Source organism: Thalia democratica, chromosome 2, assembly GCF_965202585.1.
Source record: "Thalia democratica chromosome 2, ktThaDemo2.hap1.1, whole genome shotgun sequence".
NCBI lineage: Eukaryota > Metazoa > Chordata > Thaliacea > Salpida > Salpidae > Thalia > Thalia democratica.
In genome coordinates this window covers 46,593,502-46,612,323 of record NC_139166.1, presented here as the reverse complement: position 1 = coordinate 46,612,323, position 18,822 = coordinate 46,593,502, and the positions used below count along the sequence as shown (strand labels likewise).

The window sequence follows — 18,822 nt, the reverse complement described above, 5'->3', positions numbered from 1 at the left end:
TCATACAACTAAGTTTTTAGTTTGCAAAATAGTTTGCTTTCAATATTTAAAATATGACTTGTTGAGTTAGTTACAAAACAAAACTAGAAGTTTGATTACAAATACATTTTCAAATAGTTTTCATATAAATTGTTTTTAAGTTTTATTTTAACAGTAGCTAACATATTTTTTCAAGAACAAAATTTTTTGTTTTCAAAGTGTCATTACTATTTTTTTTTACAGCTATGAAAATATAGTAAACTCCGTTAAATAATTTAGAAATTGACCATTTAAGTTTAAAGCAGTTTTGTTTCAAGTTCAACCAAATGGATGTACCGTTTGATCAGAACTACTTTGAAGAATTTCCACACTCAAAATTTTCTCAATTTAGTAAAGTTTCAGTTGAATCTCAAGAAAAAGCTCAAGCCGTAAGTATGCAAAGCAAATACTTGCTTAATTAATGCTTGCTTGTATGCTATGGAATAAATGATTTTGCTTACACATTAGCTTTCATTTATGTTATTGTTCAAGTTTTAAGTTTGAGAATTTAAGTTATTAGCATGCAAAATAATTTTTTGGCTGTTTTTGTTTCTAGTAATTAGTTGTTTATTACAAAACATAGTTGTCATTACAACATTTGTCTAGTGCAAAAACTAAGTTATTTATTCTTACAATAATATTTAAACTTATCAATTTAGTTTATTTTTCAAAAACTGTTACCCAATAATTAGTTTTGTTAACCTTTTAATAAAAATGTTTTTTTATATGATTGCCACCTGCTAAAGATAACTCAAATTAATTTGAAGTTTATGAAAAACTCAAGCCAACTCATGCTAGTTAGATTTGAAACGCTCAGGCTATTTTTTGCTAGAATTTTAAAAGTTTGATTTGATTAAGGGATGGCTTGACTTATTTTTACATATTTAATTAAATGCAAAAAAGATATTTAAATTGCGCTTTTAGCTATCATTTGTAGGCAAACAAACATAATAACTAAAATCATGTAACTCAAGTTGTGGTTCTAGTTATTAAAAAGTTTATGTATCTATATGTCTTAGATAAAAATGAATTGTCAATTACTCAATATTTTTCGAGTTATAACAATTAAACTCAGGCCAAAGTAGGCTTTAAGTGAAGACTTCTATTCATAAAAATAGTCAATATTAGCTTGATCCCTATTTTAACCCTGTTTTCTGGTTAGGTTTTTATTTAAACAGTAAAACAATCTTGTTTTGTGTCTACATGTGAACATTGACTTGGATTTTGTTTTTATTATGCTTCCATAATAATATTTACTTGTTTTCTGATTCCATATTTTAAAGGGCTTTAAATCACAATCTGCATGTTTCTTTTCCTACTTTCTTATTTTCTGTAGTTTAATAGTGTCAACTTGAAATTCTCAACTTATTCTTAACTTTTAAGTTAGATTCGAAAGTTTAGTTGCATGTTCACATCAGATTTAATTTAATTTTTAATTTGAGTTTTTGTTTTTGCACAGAATATCTTTCTTTACCATATAGCAGTCATAACACTAGTTTTTACTACTAACAATTTACTATTATTCCCTTACCCTTAGTAGCCTTTATATAATAGCAGGGTTGCCAAAAAACCTTTAAAAAAACTTGGAATTTTACAATTTAGGCCAGTAAAGGTCATCATTTGAAACTTTCACTAGATATTTTGGAGTTGATGATGAAAAGCCAAAAAAAGGTCTAAGTGTTTTTATAGGTAGTTTTGAAACTTACACAAGTTATTCTGGAGTTGATGATGAAGAGCAAAAAAAAAGGTCTTTGGTGTTATTAATGGTAGTTTTGAGTAATCTTTTTCAAGGGGCCATGGCTTTTTTAGCTTCTTTAAAAGGGGTCATTTGAATTTAAGTTTAGAAAACCCTGATTTAGGCTAGATAATTGAATTTTAAACAATTTTAACATGTCAAGTAGTAAAATTTTAATTTTACACAAAAAATCTGTCATATAGATGAAATATTTTGTCATCATCAAAAAAATAATTAATAAAAAACACTTTTAAAGTAGCTTTACAGTATTTTTCCATGTTGTTTAAGTACTTCAGACAGTTTTTAACCTTAAACTTTACTTAAACTAAAAATAGACCCATAAACGTGTACTTTATAAAACCTGGAAAATTTCAAAAATCTGGAAGAAGTTTCTCAAACACCAGTGGCAAACCTGTAATAGTCACTTTGTTTTTGCAAACTTAAAAATGTTAAAAATATTTTTTTATTAATTATAAAGTAACCCAATTTATTCTATAAAATTAATAAGTGGTGTATTTTTGTTAATTAAGAACATATATATTATAAATTAGTAAAAACTACTTTTTAATAAAGATATAGCTTTAAAGTTCTAATGTATAGCTAGAATTTTTTTACCTTTACTTAATGAACTTATCTTAGTATTTGTATTATGATGCTTATGAAAATTGCCACCTATGTTTTTTTAGCTTCAAATAAAATATATTGGAAATATCACAAAGAAACTCAATAAATTTTTTTATAATTTCAAAAAGCCTAAATCAAGATAAAATTAGTTTTTCAGAAAACTAACCTAAAATAAACTGTATGGGACCTTAAAAATTCAATCTTAGGTTTTTAGTTGGAAATTTTTCTACATGTAGAAATCATCACAAAAACACATTCTAGGGATTTACTAGCACTTCTTGTTTTTTTTTTCAAAAAAACTTAAAATTAACCAAAACTAAAAAAATAAAGAAATTAAAAAAGCCTCTGTGAAACTTCCTTAAATTGTCCTTACTTCTGCAAAATAGATTTTTGTGATAATTGCTACTTCTAGAAAAATTTCCAACCAAAAATTCTAAGGTACAATTTCCATGGTCCCACATAAAGTTTACATTAGGGATGTTTTCATAATTTATTTTGCATTAATCTATGCTTCTAAAAATCATCAAATTTTCTTCTAAAAAGTGTTTTTTAAATATTATCCTAAATGTAAATACCATTTTTATAGGCACCCTAATGTGTATATATAACAATTTAAAAAAAAAGTGGTAGGAAACTTGGCTATTGACAATATAATTGATAAAAATAAAATATCAAATAAATAGTTAAATTTACTATCAATATTTATATATATAAAATGTAATTTTGAAATATACCTTTACACAGAAGTTTAATTTCTAAAATTTCTGGTATAATAAAAGTTCAATTAAGTGTAAATAATGTCAATTGAAAGTATTAAAAACAAGTCTTTCTCTAGTTTAGTTTTATTAAAGTCAGCAAAACTGAGAAAAATTACTTATGTTTTCTAATTTATAGGTTCCAAACATATCTGTTTTAATACAAAGAATGACAGAAGAGTCTGAGTTAACAGCAAAAATTCATTCAAAAGCAGAAAAAAATACCACAAGTATTTTAAGAAGAATGGGTTTGTTTTAAAAAATTTAAAAAATGTTTTTTATTTTAACCATTGTTTTAGTATAAATAATACAGGGTGATTAAAAAAACACTGTTTTCAAAATTAATCTAGCTGCCATTGTGTAAAATTGTCACGATTTCTTTATATTAAAGGTTAATTTTCAGTCAGTCTATAGCATGATATGTTATAGCTTTTTTTGTGTGCTTAAATCTTCTTTTTGGTTTGTTGACAACAAAAATTAGAAAATAATTTAATTTTGTAGTTCATATTACTAAAAATCTTTAATATATGATATTCATAGTTATTTCATATTTAAAAAGCTATTCGATATAGTCTTTGTTTTTAAAGAAGACATTGGCGAAAGTCTACAGAGCCTAAAACTTTACATTTGTATGACATGTATACACATTGTATGATTTGTGAGGCAGGCTTAAGTTAACATAAAGGTTTGATCATCAGACCCTTGTCTGTTCATCATAACTATAATCAAACTTTTATGTCAATCAAGGTTATACAGAGCAATTATTTCAAACAATACTTTTTAAAGCAGCATTAAATTAAATCAACTGAAATAAAATTAAAAATGTATGTACTAGAATTAGATAAAGTATTTACACCTGTTTCAAACTTGATGCTTTATATACCAAAATCATCAGGCAGGGTTGCCACTCGGTCAGGAAATCAGGAAAAGTCAGGAAAAATTAAAAAAAATGACAAAAGTCAGGAAAAGTCAGGAAAAAATGGGGGGTTTTGAAAAAAAGTCAGGAAATTTGATAAAAATTAAAAAAAAAGTCAGATTTTGTCAGTTTAAATTTACAAAATTCCTTGTTTTCCAAAGCCTTCAAATGGTAAAAACTGTTTAAAGTCCTTTAAAGTCAGAAAAAATTCCAAAATTTTCCTAGAAATTTTCAAAAATATTTAATTTTATTTCCAATGCCTTCATCTGGTATAAATTAGTAAAATATCCTTTATAAACCTGCAAAAATTTTCTACTAACATATTGAACAAGTACCCTACTTTAACAAGCAGATTTTGTAAGCTCATAGTATTGATGATCTGTAGCAAGGACTTTTCCATAGCAAAACTGTGATATATACACAAAAGTTTATCTAGCATAATTTTAGAATCAAAGTGTTTTTTGTTTAGTAAATAATTGAGTTCTTTATAACTAAGCAGTCAGTTTAGTATTTAATGTAACAAGTTAATAATTTAACAAAATAACAAAAATATACTGAAGCGGAATGCAGACCAGTTGAAGGAAACCTTCATTAGATGAAGAGGTTGAAGTGCTAATAAAAAAACGAAGAAAATAAATTTTAGTATATACATTTACAAAAACAGTATTTGATTAAGTTCTTTATTGTTTTAATGTTTTAACTGTAAAAGTTCGTTATTGTTTTAAGGTTTGAGTTGTGAAAGTTCCTTATTGATTTAAGGTTTTAATTGTAAAACTTCCTTATATGTCGTTTCGTTTATTTAGATACATTTATGCTAGAAAATTCTAAAAAAATTGTGTTCTTTATTGTTTTAAGGTTTCAACTGTAAAAATTTGTTATTGTTTTAAGATCTTAGTTGTGAAAGTTCGTTATTAGTTAAAGGTTTTAATTGTATAAGTTCCTTACATGTTGTTTGTTTATCTAGAGACATTTATGCTAGGAAATGCTAAAAAAATGTGTCTTTTTTCAGACAAGCTGTGTTTATAAGGTAATAATACAAGTATTTTGCTGATAGAGCTGTTTATTACAAACATCAATCATACACAGATGGTTTAAGTGATGTACTGGAAGTTTGATGATAGAATTTAGCAAAAAACTGTTGTTTTTAACCTGTATTAAAATAAGATTGAAAGCTTTATATAGTTTCAAGTGTTAGATTATGTTTTTTAGAATAAGTTTAATTTAAGAGTTTCATTTAGAAAAGTCGGGAAAAAGTCAGGAAAAGTCAGGAAATTTTTCTCGGCTTGATCAGTGGCAACCATGATCAGGGTGCATAAAGCATCAAGTTTGAAACTATTGTAAAGTAGTTACAGTTTTGTTCAATGTATATTTTGCTACACTTATTTTATACTATATTTTTAATTATAGAGTAATATATACAGGGTTGCACTCAGCTCAAGCTAGTTTGATATTTTTGAAAAACGCAGACTGGTTTAATTTTTTTTTGGAAAACTCAGGCTGGTTTGGATATTTTTTAAAAACTCAGGCTATTTTTTATGGCTTATAATATTTTTTTCTTAAAAATTATATTTTTATTAAATCCTTAAAGGCATAGGGGGCTTCTACATTTATAAAAAAAAAATTATCATTGAGTCTTATATGAAAGCTTAAAGTATAAACTACAAGCCAATTTTAATGGTATAAAAATTTTAATTAGTTGTTGATATCTAGACTTTTTTGTAAAAAGTTTTCAACACAAATGTTAAAGGCGCAAAATTTTCAGGGTCAATTTTCTTAAAAAATTAAAATTTTACCAAAAATCTATCTTATCTTTAATTTTTTAAAATAAAAAACTCAAATCTTCAGGAATCATTCCTTTTATAGTTTAAAAGACATTTAATATTGCTATTTTAAAAATACAACAAATTAAAATTTTTAGATAAAAAAAAAGTGTTTTTTATTTTTATTATTCAAAATTAAAACATTTCTTGCACTAAATGGATTTAAATATTAGTAATAGACTTACTGTAAAAATTTAAAGAGGACCTGTTAAAAATTGAAAGAGAAAATAAATTTTAAAATGAAATAGTCTTTTTTTGCGTTTTTGGTTTGTGCCTTCCATAAAGAGCCTATTAAGATCATAGCATTTTATCGCTTATATCTCAAATGTTACTTTGAATTTTGAAAAGCATTAGTAAGTGTCTGATAGCACAGATAAAAATATACAAAATAAAATCAACTTGTTAAATTCAAGGACCCCCTATGCTTTTCATTATAGTTTTATTATTTTTAAGCATTTAGCTTGATTTACTGTACTTTTTTTCAGTATTTGCTTAAACTACTTTTTTTCAGTTTATCATTATCTAAGATATTTCAGGCTATTTGATGTAGCTGAAGATTATTTTTGGTCACACCTGCTGACTATATGCTTCAAAGAGTATCAACCCTGTATGTACATATTTTAAAAAATAAAACAGCATATCATAATTAAAAATGTATTTATTAGATAAATTGAAACAGAAATATTTTACCTGCTTCCCTATATTACATACTATGTCTGTGTTTTGTTTTTTAAATAAATTTGGTTTGAGATTGTTATATCAATCATTTATTTTTTAGGTTATCAAGTTGATGGAAACTCTCCAAACTTGGTTTGTTTTTTGTTTGTTATAGAATTTTCAGAATAATTTTAGTACATGTTAGATGAATAAATGTGCAGTTTATTTTATGATATTATTAATAAGTACAAAATATTAAGCAGTTAATTTTAACTTAAGTTTTATAATGTAAAAAAGTTATAAAAATTCACAGTAAAATAATCAAATCTATAAGTTCAAGGATATTTTGTGTCTGATTAATTTTTTAGAATGCTATTTGAGTAAGAAACTAAGCTGCTATATTGTTAAAAATATCTTAACAAAGTATTGTTTGCATTTGAATTACAACTTCAAGTTAGCAGATAATTAAACAAAATATTTCTTAGGCTTTTCAGTAGCTATTGATACAACAGCTTTAACTTAAATAATTTTTTTTGATCCACTTAAACAGGGTTGTCACAAAACCTGAAATCCTGGAAAAACCTAGAATTTTAAACAAATATCACAAAAAAAACTGGTATTTAAAATTGCGGTTTGACTCGAAAAATCTATTATACTGATAAAAACTTTCTTTCATCATCAAAAATTTATATATATAAAAAACCACTAATAAAGTAGCTTCACAGTATATTTTCAATGTTGTTCTACTATTTAACACAGTTTTTTACCTTTGTTCTTAATTTTAAACTAAAAATAAACCCAAAAAACATGCACTTTCAAAAACCTGGAAGAAACTTCTCAAAAACCAACCCTGGCAACCCTGCTTATTGTAAGAAATATAATAAGTTGTATTTAAATTAAATCATTTATGATATTAAAAACGTACAGCAACCTGCCACTTATAGGTACTCATTTCTAGGTAAGCACTGTCAGTTGGGTACATACTATTTTTAGTCAAAAAAACTATGTTTAAACATTTTTTTTTTTGATTTAAAAAGCTAACCTAAAAGTAGTAATACAAAGAAAGGTATTTCAAAATAAGTTATATTAAACATAAATAAATTAAAACTAAAGGTACAATAAAAAAGTTATAAACTTACAATTTTTTTATCAAATTTAAAACAAACATATTATAGCTTATTAATTAAAGGAAAATAACAAAATGTGAAGTTTAAGTTAGCATACTACATGACCAAAGTATGAAATAAAAAATATTAAAAATGTCATCAGGGTTTCCAAAAAACCTGGAATCCTGGAATTTGACAATTTAGGATAAAAAACCTGGAATTTAAGACATTTTGAAAAAAAAACTTTAATTTCAAAACAAAAATCACTGTAAAACTTTGAATTTTGAACAATAATCACTAACAAACCTGGAAAAATCTGTTGTTAGTTTGATTTAACACAAAAAATCAATTGTATAGATAAAAGAATTTCTCATTTCAAAAATTTCAACATTAAAAAACATTTTAAGAAGCTGTACATATTTTTTCAATGTTGTTATACTCTTTTACATAGTTTTTTACCTTAAACTTAATTTTATACTAAGATAGACACTAAAAGGTGTAATTTAAAAAACCTGTAAAAAGTTTTAAAAGTCTGGAGAAAACTTTCCAAAAACATTTGGCAACCTTGGGTCATACAAAGTTTGTATGAATTAAAACAATAGACAAGCACTTAATATTTATATATCCCACTATTGAAACTTAGATGAAAAAAACAATGTATAAACAATGTAGCAGAGTTGCCACTTTACCTGGAAAAACCTGGAATTTGACAATTTAGGCAAAAAAAACCTGGAATTTTAACAATTTTCACATGTTCAGTAGTAAAATTTTAATTTGACTCATAAAATTTATCATATAAAAAAAAGGTTTGTCATCATAAAAATTTATATATTAAAAAACATATTTAATGTAGCTTAATAGTATCTTGTCAATGTTTTTATACTATTTTACAAAGTTTCTTACCTTAAACTTAACTTTAAACTAAAAAAAGATTCTAAATGTGTAATTTTAAAAACCTGGAAGAGATTTGGAAAACCTAGATAAAATTTTGAATAAATGAGTGGCAACCCTGAATGTAAGTAAACATCTGAATTAAAATTTAGATGAACAAAAATATTGAACAGTGCAATTTACATATGCCATGATAACAACAAAAAATAAAAAAATTGTATAAAATAACAATATTAATAAAAGTAAAGAACTTTCCAATCGACATTTACATACTCTATGATTCAAACATAATTGTAAGTAGCATATAAAAAAGTGATATTAATAAAAATGAACATGTATTAGTCTAAATTTCATAGGTAAATTACTGCCAGTTTGGTAAACGCTTTTGTGCTATGTTCAAAGTGCATACACAAGCAACAGGTTGCTTTGTACTTAACTTTAAATTATTAAAATAATACTTTGTTTGTTGTGTTTTTCAACGTTTTGGTGTTTTGTATGAATTAGCAATTGAAAAGTTTTTCAGAAATATTAAAAATATACTTTAACATTTTTTTTTCTAATTGCCTACTGAAGAAGAATTTGAAAGTACTTTAGGCAATATAACGAATACTAATAAATTTGTAGATTTTGTTGTTAAATGAAATAAAACTTTTTTATTTAAAACAATTTTTTTTTCTGTCTTTTAGTTATAACTTCTAAAGTTAGCAGAATCTGAATATCATTGTTAAACAAGTATTGTTCTAAATTTATTTTAGAGATGAATTTTTATCTAAGTTTAGTTTATATAGTGGAAGTATTTACCATTTATAGTGTTTGCAAATCAAAAAATATTTTTGATTGAAAATGATACTTAAAACTTCAGGATGTAAAGAGGCCCCCAAATATCAGGCAAAAGACGAATGGAGAAGCAGTAAATGGTAGCAATTCTGCAACTTCAAATGTTAGAAAGTTATAGTTTGTTATTAAAAACTACTTGAACAAATGATAATAGTCTGTAGGACTCAGTTTGCCACAATTAAATCCACTCAGTCTAGTTTTTTTTTTTTTTAATCAGGCTTGTTTGAATTATTTTAAATTTATTTCAAAAGCTAAGACTTACTCCAACTTTCGCTTGTTAAAAGTATTTGTAAGGGTAAATTTATGGCGAAGTTAAAAAAAAGTTCGTTTGTCTATTTTATTTGATAAAATTTAATAAAAAATCTGTTTCTCTTAAGTTCTTAAAGTTAATAAAATAATTTTAGTAAAATAATATTAAACGCCTTTTTAGTTTTCACCTCCCATAAAAACCTATTGAACTCTCTAACTTTGATTGCTTATATTTCTAGTTTTTCTTTGAATTTTTAAAAGTGGTAATAAACAGCTAGTAGCTAAACTATTTTTTTACTTTCAAAAAATTAGTTACCATGTATAATGCATTAATTTTGTAAAAGTATGCTGGTAATTTATGTGTAAAGCGGAACTATGTTTTGTTTACACTTTTCATTTAAGGTATTTGCTTAATAGCATTGCTTAATGTGAGCAAGTAGTGTGCAAAAGTAGCTTTAGGTTGTAAATATTTTAGCAACTATAATCAAACATGATAAATTTATTTATATTAAAAATATTTTTATTTAAAATTAAAAAAAAAATCGACAAATATATTGCATTATTGAAGTAGAAAATTTTTCGAAATACGCTTTTCAACTACTATTGTGTTTAACTAAGCTATAGTATATAATATTAACATTTATTTAAGCATGATAAGAGATACGTCATAATTAGTTTAAATAAAAAATGTGAAATAAATACTGTTTAGAAAAGAAATTGGTAAAATTAAATAAACAAGAATTTTTAATCATAAATTAAGTAAATAGAAACTTAAAGTGGTAAGCAGGTATTACAATAAAGTATATACTTACACTATTATTGTACTTATTTAAAAGGAACAAAGCTATAGTATTGAAGAATTAAAATTTTAGAACAGTTTCACTAAAATATACTTACGGAATCAAAATACAGTTTTTAAACAGGGTTGTCACGGGTCACGCTAAGTCGTTTTTTTTTTTGGAAAAATTAGTTTATTAGTAATTCAGTTTATTGGGGTCAAAATGACCAAAAGTTAGTTTTTTTAGTTAAAATGGCAAAAAGACAGTTTTTGTAGGTCTAAAAGGTAAAATGTCAGAATTTGTCAGTTCTAATTTACGAAATTCCTTAATTTTCAAAGCCTAAAATAATAAAAATTAACAAAAAATCCTTTGAAGACAGACTAAAATAGCAAAGTTTTCCTAAAAATTTACTTACAAATCATTAAATTCCAAAGCCTTCAAGTGGTAAAATTAAATAAAAAAAAAACCTTCATAAAGTCAGACTAAACTTGCAAAATTTTTCTAGAAACATGTTTAACTATTACCCTATTTAAACAGGGAGTCGATCATTTCTAACCCGATAATATCTCACCCGATCATTTATAACCCGATCAATTAAAATCCAATAGTTTCTAATCCGATCACTTCTAACCTGATCATTTTCTAACCCGATCGTTTGTAAATTGATCATTCGTAAGTCAATAAGTAATTTTTTTAAAGGTATCTTTAATCAGAATTTATTATTTAAACAACATAAACTTAACAAAAACGTTCTTTTGTTGAGATTTAAGTTTTCTGTCCTTAACAAAACTTAATGATTACTTTATTTGATTACTGTTCAATATATAGGTTTAATCGTTTGTTAAACAAAAGATCCTAGTGAAGTAACTTCACTGGAATATAAATAAAAACAAATTTTACAGTAATCTTCCTTTATTGTACCAACATATGTTTCTGTGTGTTAACGAATCAACACACTTCAACTGGGTTCTGTAAAAAATAATTACTGTAATGAAAGAATAGAAGCATATAATAAAGTGGGTGTATACATGTTTTTCATTAAGATAAAATAATTTCTACAGATAATAGTTAATTATAGGTAAAATACTTAATATTAAATCCGACTGTTATAAAACTATATAATATTTGTAATAATTAAGTCTAAAACAAGTAAAGTAAACTAAAATACATTGAATAACTAAATCAGTTGAAAAGTGTTGATTCGTTAACACACAGAAACATATGTTGGTACAATAAAGGAAGATTACTGTACAATTTGTTTTATTTATTTGATTACTTAAGATTTACTACAAGACAATCATTCTAAAATAAGGAGAAATAATAATTTATTTAACATTTGTTTAACATGCCTTGTAAAATATGAACCACAAAAGGGTCTATGAATGTTTTTTTAGTTTCTGTAACATTAAAAAAAGTTTTGTTTAACCTTTTTATTATCTAGTTTTCTTTCCATTAACAACCCAGTTGAAGTGTGTTGATTCGTTAACACACAGAAGCATATGTTGGTACAATAAAGGAAGATTAATGTACGATTTGTTGTTATTTATATTCCAGTGAAGTCACTTCACTAGGATCTTTTATTAGCAAACGATTAAACCTATATTTTTGAACAGTTATCTATAAAACAGCTATGTAAACAAACCGAAAAAGCATGTAATGTCGACTGGCCATCTACCTTAAATATATCTACCTAGACCTATAGCGAAAAAAAGTCAATGACACTTAAATAGATTTGTTTGTTAATAGTACACGTATGAGGATGATCAAATCTTGTCTAGTTACCTTTTTTCAAATTTTCAGTTAAGTATATATGTTATGAAAAGTATTATCATTTGATTAACTTTATTTGTTTTAAATACAACTAGATAAAAACTTATGTTGATATATTTATTATTTCTTATTTACTTTGTTTAAAAGAGTTAAAAAAACGTAAACACAAACGAAATAACAACTAAAAAGAACTTTATAAAAAAGAATATATACATATAGTTAAAATAATTACAGTTACGAGCAAAATATAGTAAACACTTTTTTTATAAAGTAATGGAATTTAAAATAAATAAATATATCAACTTAAGTGCTAATTCAAGTAGTAATTTAAACATTTTAAATATTATATAAACTTAAGTGAAGTTTTTAAGAAGATTAACTAGAAGAGATTCTCCGGACTTGGTACATTAATAGAAAAATCTGTTTAAGAAGTTATATTCCTAAATTATGATATTCAACTTTATAAAATAAAAGTGTTCTAAATCGTTTAATGTTTGTTTTAATTCCATTGTCTAAACATGTCTTTGCAAGTTGTAGAAGAACTTTTGTAAGTTTTTAAGCTTAAACTGGAAACTTACACACTTTAAAATGGTAATACATTAGTCAACAGCTATATACCGCTTGCGCTAGACTTAAAACAGAGCTTATAGAGTATAGACTGTAATATGATTTTTTTTTAATCTGAATATTACATTTGTAACAGTTCAATTTTTAAAACTTATTTTTGTCAAAATGATATTCTAGTTACCTAAATGACAATAATATGTAACTTAAATGTATTCAAAATAGCTTACTTTAAGAATTCAATAAATCAGAATTTCAAAAAAATTAAACAATCTAGTAATTCTTATTTGATCAGAAAAAACTTTTGATTTAGGCATGTTGATATTAAAAAAATATCTAAAATGTTTAATATAGTGATATAAATATTTATATCAATATGAATTTTTTGCAATATTTGTTTCTTCAATTTAAAATTTAACATATTATTGCAGAGAATATCAGCACCACTCGATAATCAAACCCTGAAAAGAAGACATGAAAACAAAGTTTGTTGTATTTTTTTGTTAACTAGATTTAATAAGATATGATTTTTTGTGTTAAAACTTGAGAAATGAACACAATTTAATTTGATTTTGTTTTCATAGTTACCTTCCCCTTCAACTTAATAATTGAACTATTGTTAAAAATAATTATTAGTGTTCTGCTTTTGTATTTAAAAACATAAACATCAAAAAATATTCTATTAGTTTTATAAGTTGTCTAATTCGACCTATTGGGATATTTCTACCAAACCTTTCTAATAATAATTTTTTCATCAACATTTTTTAAATAGTTAGTACTGAATTTTATTTTTAGACTGTTGTACTTGTTGTACTGTTGTAGCAGAGTAAATTTTATTTTATATTTATTATAAAACTTTGATTTTAAATAACGTTTTAGTCAATGAGTACATTTAGTTTTATTATACCATGACATAAACCGTCAATTTTTTTTTTGATTTTTGATACCTTACATATAACTAAGCAGATTAAAACAAAAACCACATTTTATTGTTATATGCCCTATTTTAATACCAACTACTTTATAATTTTTTATGTACTATCGAAAGTTTACTTGAAGTGATCAAAATGTTAAGCTTTGATTTAATAAAAACTTAACTGTTGATATTTTTTTGTAGTTGAGTGAAGCTACTAACGATGGGGAACAACCTGCTAAAGTCCCCAAAAGTGAGAAAAATCTCGAGAAAAACGAAGCATTTGATCAAGACCGACTTTTCAAGGACTTTTTGCCTTTTCTTACTGTTAAGGTTTTGTTTTACTTATTTTAAGTAGCATAAAATCAAAATTTTGTATTCAGATAATATTTGTATGAAAACTTCTACAGTACGTTTCACTCTTGAATAGTAGTTTCATAATTGGTTATATTTTTGCTCATACTTAAAAGCTCTCATAGTTTTTTTTTTCTATTTTTTAGTGCAAAAAGTGTGAAATTTGTCAATAATTCATTTAAATATTTTAAAAATAAGTGATAAATTAAATTAGTTTGGACGCTTAAATAGTCTATGGTATTGATATATTAAAAAACATTTAGAAGGTGTTTTGGATATTTAAAATTTCCACTATTTAGATTAGAGATGGGTGAATTTTTTGACGGCCAGATTTACTATAATAAATTTTTTTTGCAAGCTTCGTAATGTTGAAAAGTTGTAGCATAAAAATTAAAGAAAGTGTTTATTATGAAAGCTGTATTGAAATAATAATTTAATAAACACTACTGCTTTCTAAAATACAAATTTAGGGAGATTCTAGAAGTAAAAGAAATTGAATTTATTTTCTCTTTTTTGTAGGTGTTCAAAATTTTGTACAATATCATTTTATTTTTTTTACTATATTTATCTGAAGCTTTTCGCAGCTAAAATTTAAATCGCCAATTAATTGGAAGCTACAACCTCATTAGGTTTCAAATTGCATATGCAATTTAAAGTATTTATAGTTTACCTTTAACTTATATATTTACAAAACCTTTTTAAACAACCTTGTTAATTTTTTGCAATTAAATGCTTTTGACAGGGTTTCTAAAAAACCAGGAATCCTGGAAAAACCTGGAATTTTAAACAATTTTTACAGGTTAGCTGTAAAATTATAATTTGACACGGAAATTTCTACCATATAGATGAAAACTTTTTGTCATCATCAAAATATTTGTTTATTATAAAACACATAAAAAGTATCTTTTTATGTGTTTTAAGTAGCGCAGTTTTTAACCTTAAACTTAGCTTTAAACTAAAAATCGACCTAAAACGTGTACTTTTAAAAACCTAAAACAAGTTCAGAAAACCTGGAAGAAACTTCTCAAAAAAATTTGGTAACCCTGTTTTGAACAAAATTTTAAAGTGTTCAAACTCAGTGGATTTTTTTTAATAAAAAAATACGTTTTTTGTAGCTGGGCTTTGTATTATCAGATTAATATTAGAAGCTGTTTAGATATTTAATTACTCAAAACTTCAATGTATTTTAAGGATATCTTTTAAAAGTTTGTGGTTTTTAGTTTAAGAAACCGTCAAAGATAACTTTTTATTAATTGTTTTAAACTTTGATAAACTTACAACTTTATACTTTTCGCTTCACTAAGAGAACTTTTTCTGAATGGACTATGGCTTTAAATCTATCAGATATTTTGTATCATGTAAAATTAATTTAACAGTGCATACTTAAATCTTTCAAATAAAAGTTATGTAAAGTATTATTTAAAATAGCTTTTGTATTGTTTAAGTAATAGAATAGTATTAAAGTGACTTGCTAAGTTCTTAAAAGTTTATAAATGTAATGGTTTTAGAAGTTTTTAGTAAAAATTGCACATGTTCATTATAAGAACTACTCAAAGAAAACGTATATGTTTCATTAAATTTATTTATCACAAAAGATAATATTTAAAGTGTACTTACTTAACTTGTTTGTATTTTAGAAAAAATCCTATGATGACTTCCCGCCACCAAATGGAAATCAATTGGTGAGTTGCGAGATTTATACTCTTAAACTGCATACCTTGATGTGCAATTACATTAGATTTTATTTTACACCTCACTTAGTTTATATTGAAGTTAATTGAATCTAAATTAGTTAGTTATTTGGTAAAATTTAAAACGACAGGTGTGGTCGAGAAAATCAAGGAGTTCACAAAAGGAAGAATTAGTTAGTTTTTTAGTAGTTTAATATTTTTTCAATAATGAAAAATTCCCAAAAAATCCATTGAATAAACTGGCTCAGTTCTAAAACAAAAATTTTAAGAAGAAATAGTTGAGTTTTAAAAAAAAATTATATTTTTCTTATTCAAAAAATTCAAGGTTTTTTAAAGTTTTACTAAATAATTTTCATATTATTTTGAAAAACTACTCTCAAAATAATACTTATAATTATGTTTTTGTTTCTTACCTTTTGACTGTTTTTAGTTGGGAATCTACAACGCTAATAGCAACGAAGAGTTTTTCAAAACATATAAGCATCCTTCAACTCCAGAAGTGCCAGTTGATCAGAGTGTAAGACGTGCACCTGAGGCCGAATTATTACAGCCATGCTCGATTTCTGCTTCGGCTTGTTTTAATTGCCAAGTTTGCAATGCTGAGTTTAAAAGTCTCGACCAAGTTTTGCTTCATGTCTGTAGCCATTATGATGCTAATACGAAACTGCCAACCTTTTCTGATAAAGTTTCTAACAAAAAATTAAGTAATGCCAAGAAATCTCGCCAAAATGTTGTTAAAAAAGAAAGAAATGTTGAACAATCGTCTTCCAGGTCAAAACGATCAGCTAAATCAAAACAAGATGCTGCACCCATTAGAAAAAGGCACAAAGCAAGCTCAAAAGCTAAAAAGGCTGCTGCAAAACTCAACGAAGTGGATAAAAGGCACCTCATTCCCCACGCCGATATCACCAAAGACGACGTGATTGCTTCCGTCAAGGCCATCAGGGGGAAAACGTACCCGGACCACATTCTGGGTGACAGGATGCCGTGTTTCGAGCAGTTGCGTGCCAGGGACAGCAAACTGTACTGCGACTACTGCATGGTGGTCAACTGGTCGGACGAAAACGAGTGGTTCAAGCACTTCAGCAGGTGCAAGGACCACGTTGACGGGTGGTCCTACTGCGCGCTGTGCGACAAGAGCTGGAAGAGCGACATGTGCTTCGAGCTGCATTGGGACGTTCACCACGGCAATTTGCCGTTGCCGACCACCAAGCACTACTTGGTGGATGACGACCCTGTTGACCCGACGTTGAGAAGACGACAGTAATTATAATCATATTTTCTACATGTTTCGAACGTTTGTGTGTTGTTTGTCATTTTCTTCGTCCGAATTAGGTAAATCATGTATAAGTATGAATTGTAATAGATTAGTAAATTTAACAGTTTTATCAAGGTTTAGTGGTTAAACCGTTTTGTACGTATTTTATAGATATATAAAAAGAATATGTACTGCTATGTCAGGTGTAAAATTAATTTTATTTGAAATTTTAATTAATTTTTCTATAATTTTATGTTTACATTTAAAGAAACTACAATTTTATTTCTAATTCTATTATGTAAAACGGGTAAAAACAAAATAATAAAAATTAAAAAAGCATTTTCATTCTTAGATTTTTATTTTACAAAAAGGTAATTATTTAGAATAAACTCAAATGTATATGTGCTTTAAACACTGATATTAAAAACTTGAGAAATTGAATAAAGTACACCTAAATTTAAAATAGTTGAAATGAATTATAATATCGAGTTAAAGTATTTAGATACTATTTAGTATATATTCTTATACATCAAAAACTTTTAAAAATCAGGATCACTTGATTTACTACTTAATTAAATATGAGATTAATAAGTCCAGTTTAATTTAGGTTAAATGAATATTAGTGATGTACCGGACCCGGATCCGGAATTTTTTTTCATATCAAGATCCGGCCGGATCCGGATATCAGATAAAAATGGCAATATCCGGCCGGACCCGGAAAGTGAGTCTGGTACATCACTAGTTTTCACATAAAAAGTAGAGCTTACATTTGTAGTTTCAAAATTTAATTTCTAGAAAAGCTAAAAAAATACTATGAATAACTTTAAATTTAGTATAAGGAAAATTGATAGAAAGATGCAGTACATCACAGAAACAATATCTGGTAGCTAAGATTAAAATCTATTAAATAAGATCAACTTGTAAAAATCAAGGAGGACCTCACCTATAGTCTTACCAATTAAAATCAAGTTCTCGAACAAAATTAACTAGAAAATCACAAAATATTGAAAACTAGATCAGCTTAAACTCATTCAAAATCTAAAAGTTAACTAGCCTGAGTTTTTCAAAAAATCTTAAAACTAGCCTAACAATTTGGTAGTAAAGTTTTTAATTTTACAACATAAGTAAAGAGTTGCATTTCTAAAATATTTATTTCATAGTTTAAATGTAAATTAGTCACGTGTTCAAAATGAGCCAATCACGGTAGGTGTTTAATTTTAACTGACGAAAATGACTTTTTAATTTACAAAGGGTTTGTTTTAGAGAAAAATACTTTTCTGTATGCACTTTTTTACTAACTAGATCCGTATCTCTGTTAGGATGCAGCCGGATCCGGACTTTTTTTTTGTATCAAGATCCGGCCGGATATCAGACAAAAATGGCAATATCCGGACCCGAATAGTGAGTCCGGTACATCACTAATGAATATAATATCTAAGTAAAACTGTTCAAAATATAAATCTAAGTGTTTGCTAACAAAAGATCCTAGTGGAACAAGTTCACTGGAATATAAATAAAAACAAATTATACAGTAATCTTCCTTTATTGTACCAACATGTTTTTGTGTGTTAACGAATCAACACACTTCAACTAGGTTCTATAAAAAACTAAATACTGTAATGAAAGAATAGGAAACTAAAGTAGGTGTATACATGTGTTCATTAAAATAAAATAATTTCTACAAATTTTTAGAGTTTAATAATATTTAATGTTAAATCCGACTGTTATAAAACTATATAATATTTGTAATTATTAAGTCTAAATTAAGTAAACTAAAATACACAACAAATCATAATATAAACAAACCACTTACTTTAATGGAAAGAGTAACCAATTCAAATTTATTTTACAGTTGTCAGTGATTGAAAAAAATACTTCCAACAAT

The 18,822-nt window shown here is 25.7% G+C and overlaps 1 protein-coding gene across 2 annotated transcripts; it reads left to right on the top strand.

Moving 5' to 3' along the window:
* The first annotated feature begins 274 nt into the window (after positions 1-274).
* On the top strand, positions 275-17,348 carry LOC145829613 (uncharacterized). Of its 2 annotated transcripts, none has more exons than XM_082937458.1 (9): positions 275-407; positions 3,272-3,380; positions 6,647-6,678; positions 9,394-9,462; positions 13,153-13,206; positions 13,839-13,967; positions 15,626-15,670; positions 15,811-15,852; positions 16,110-17,348. In XM_082937458.1, the coding sequence occupies exons 1-9, from the start codon at positions 306-308 to the stop codon at positions 16,944-16,946; spliced, it is 1,419 nt and encodes a 472-aa protein (XP_082793584.1). In that variant the 5' UTR covers positions 275-305; the 3' UTR covers positions 16,947-17,348. The 2 variants fall into 2 exon arrangements, with proteins under 2 accessions (XP_082793584.1, XP_082793583.1); XM_082937457.1 differs by having other exon boundaries at positions 9,385-9,462.
* Positions 17,349-18,822: the final 1,474 nt, after the last annotated feature.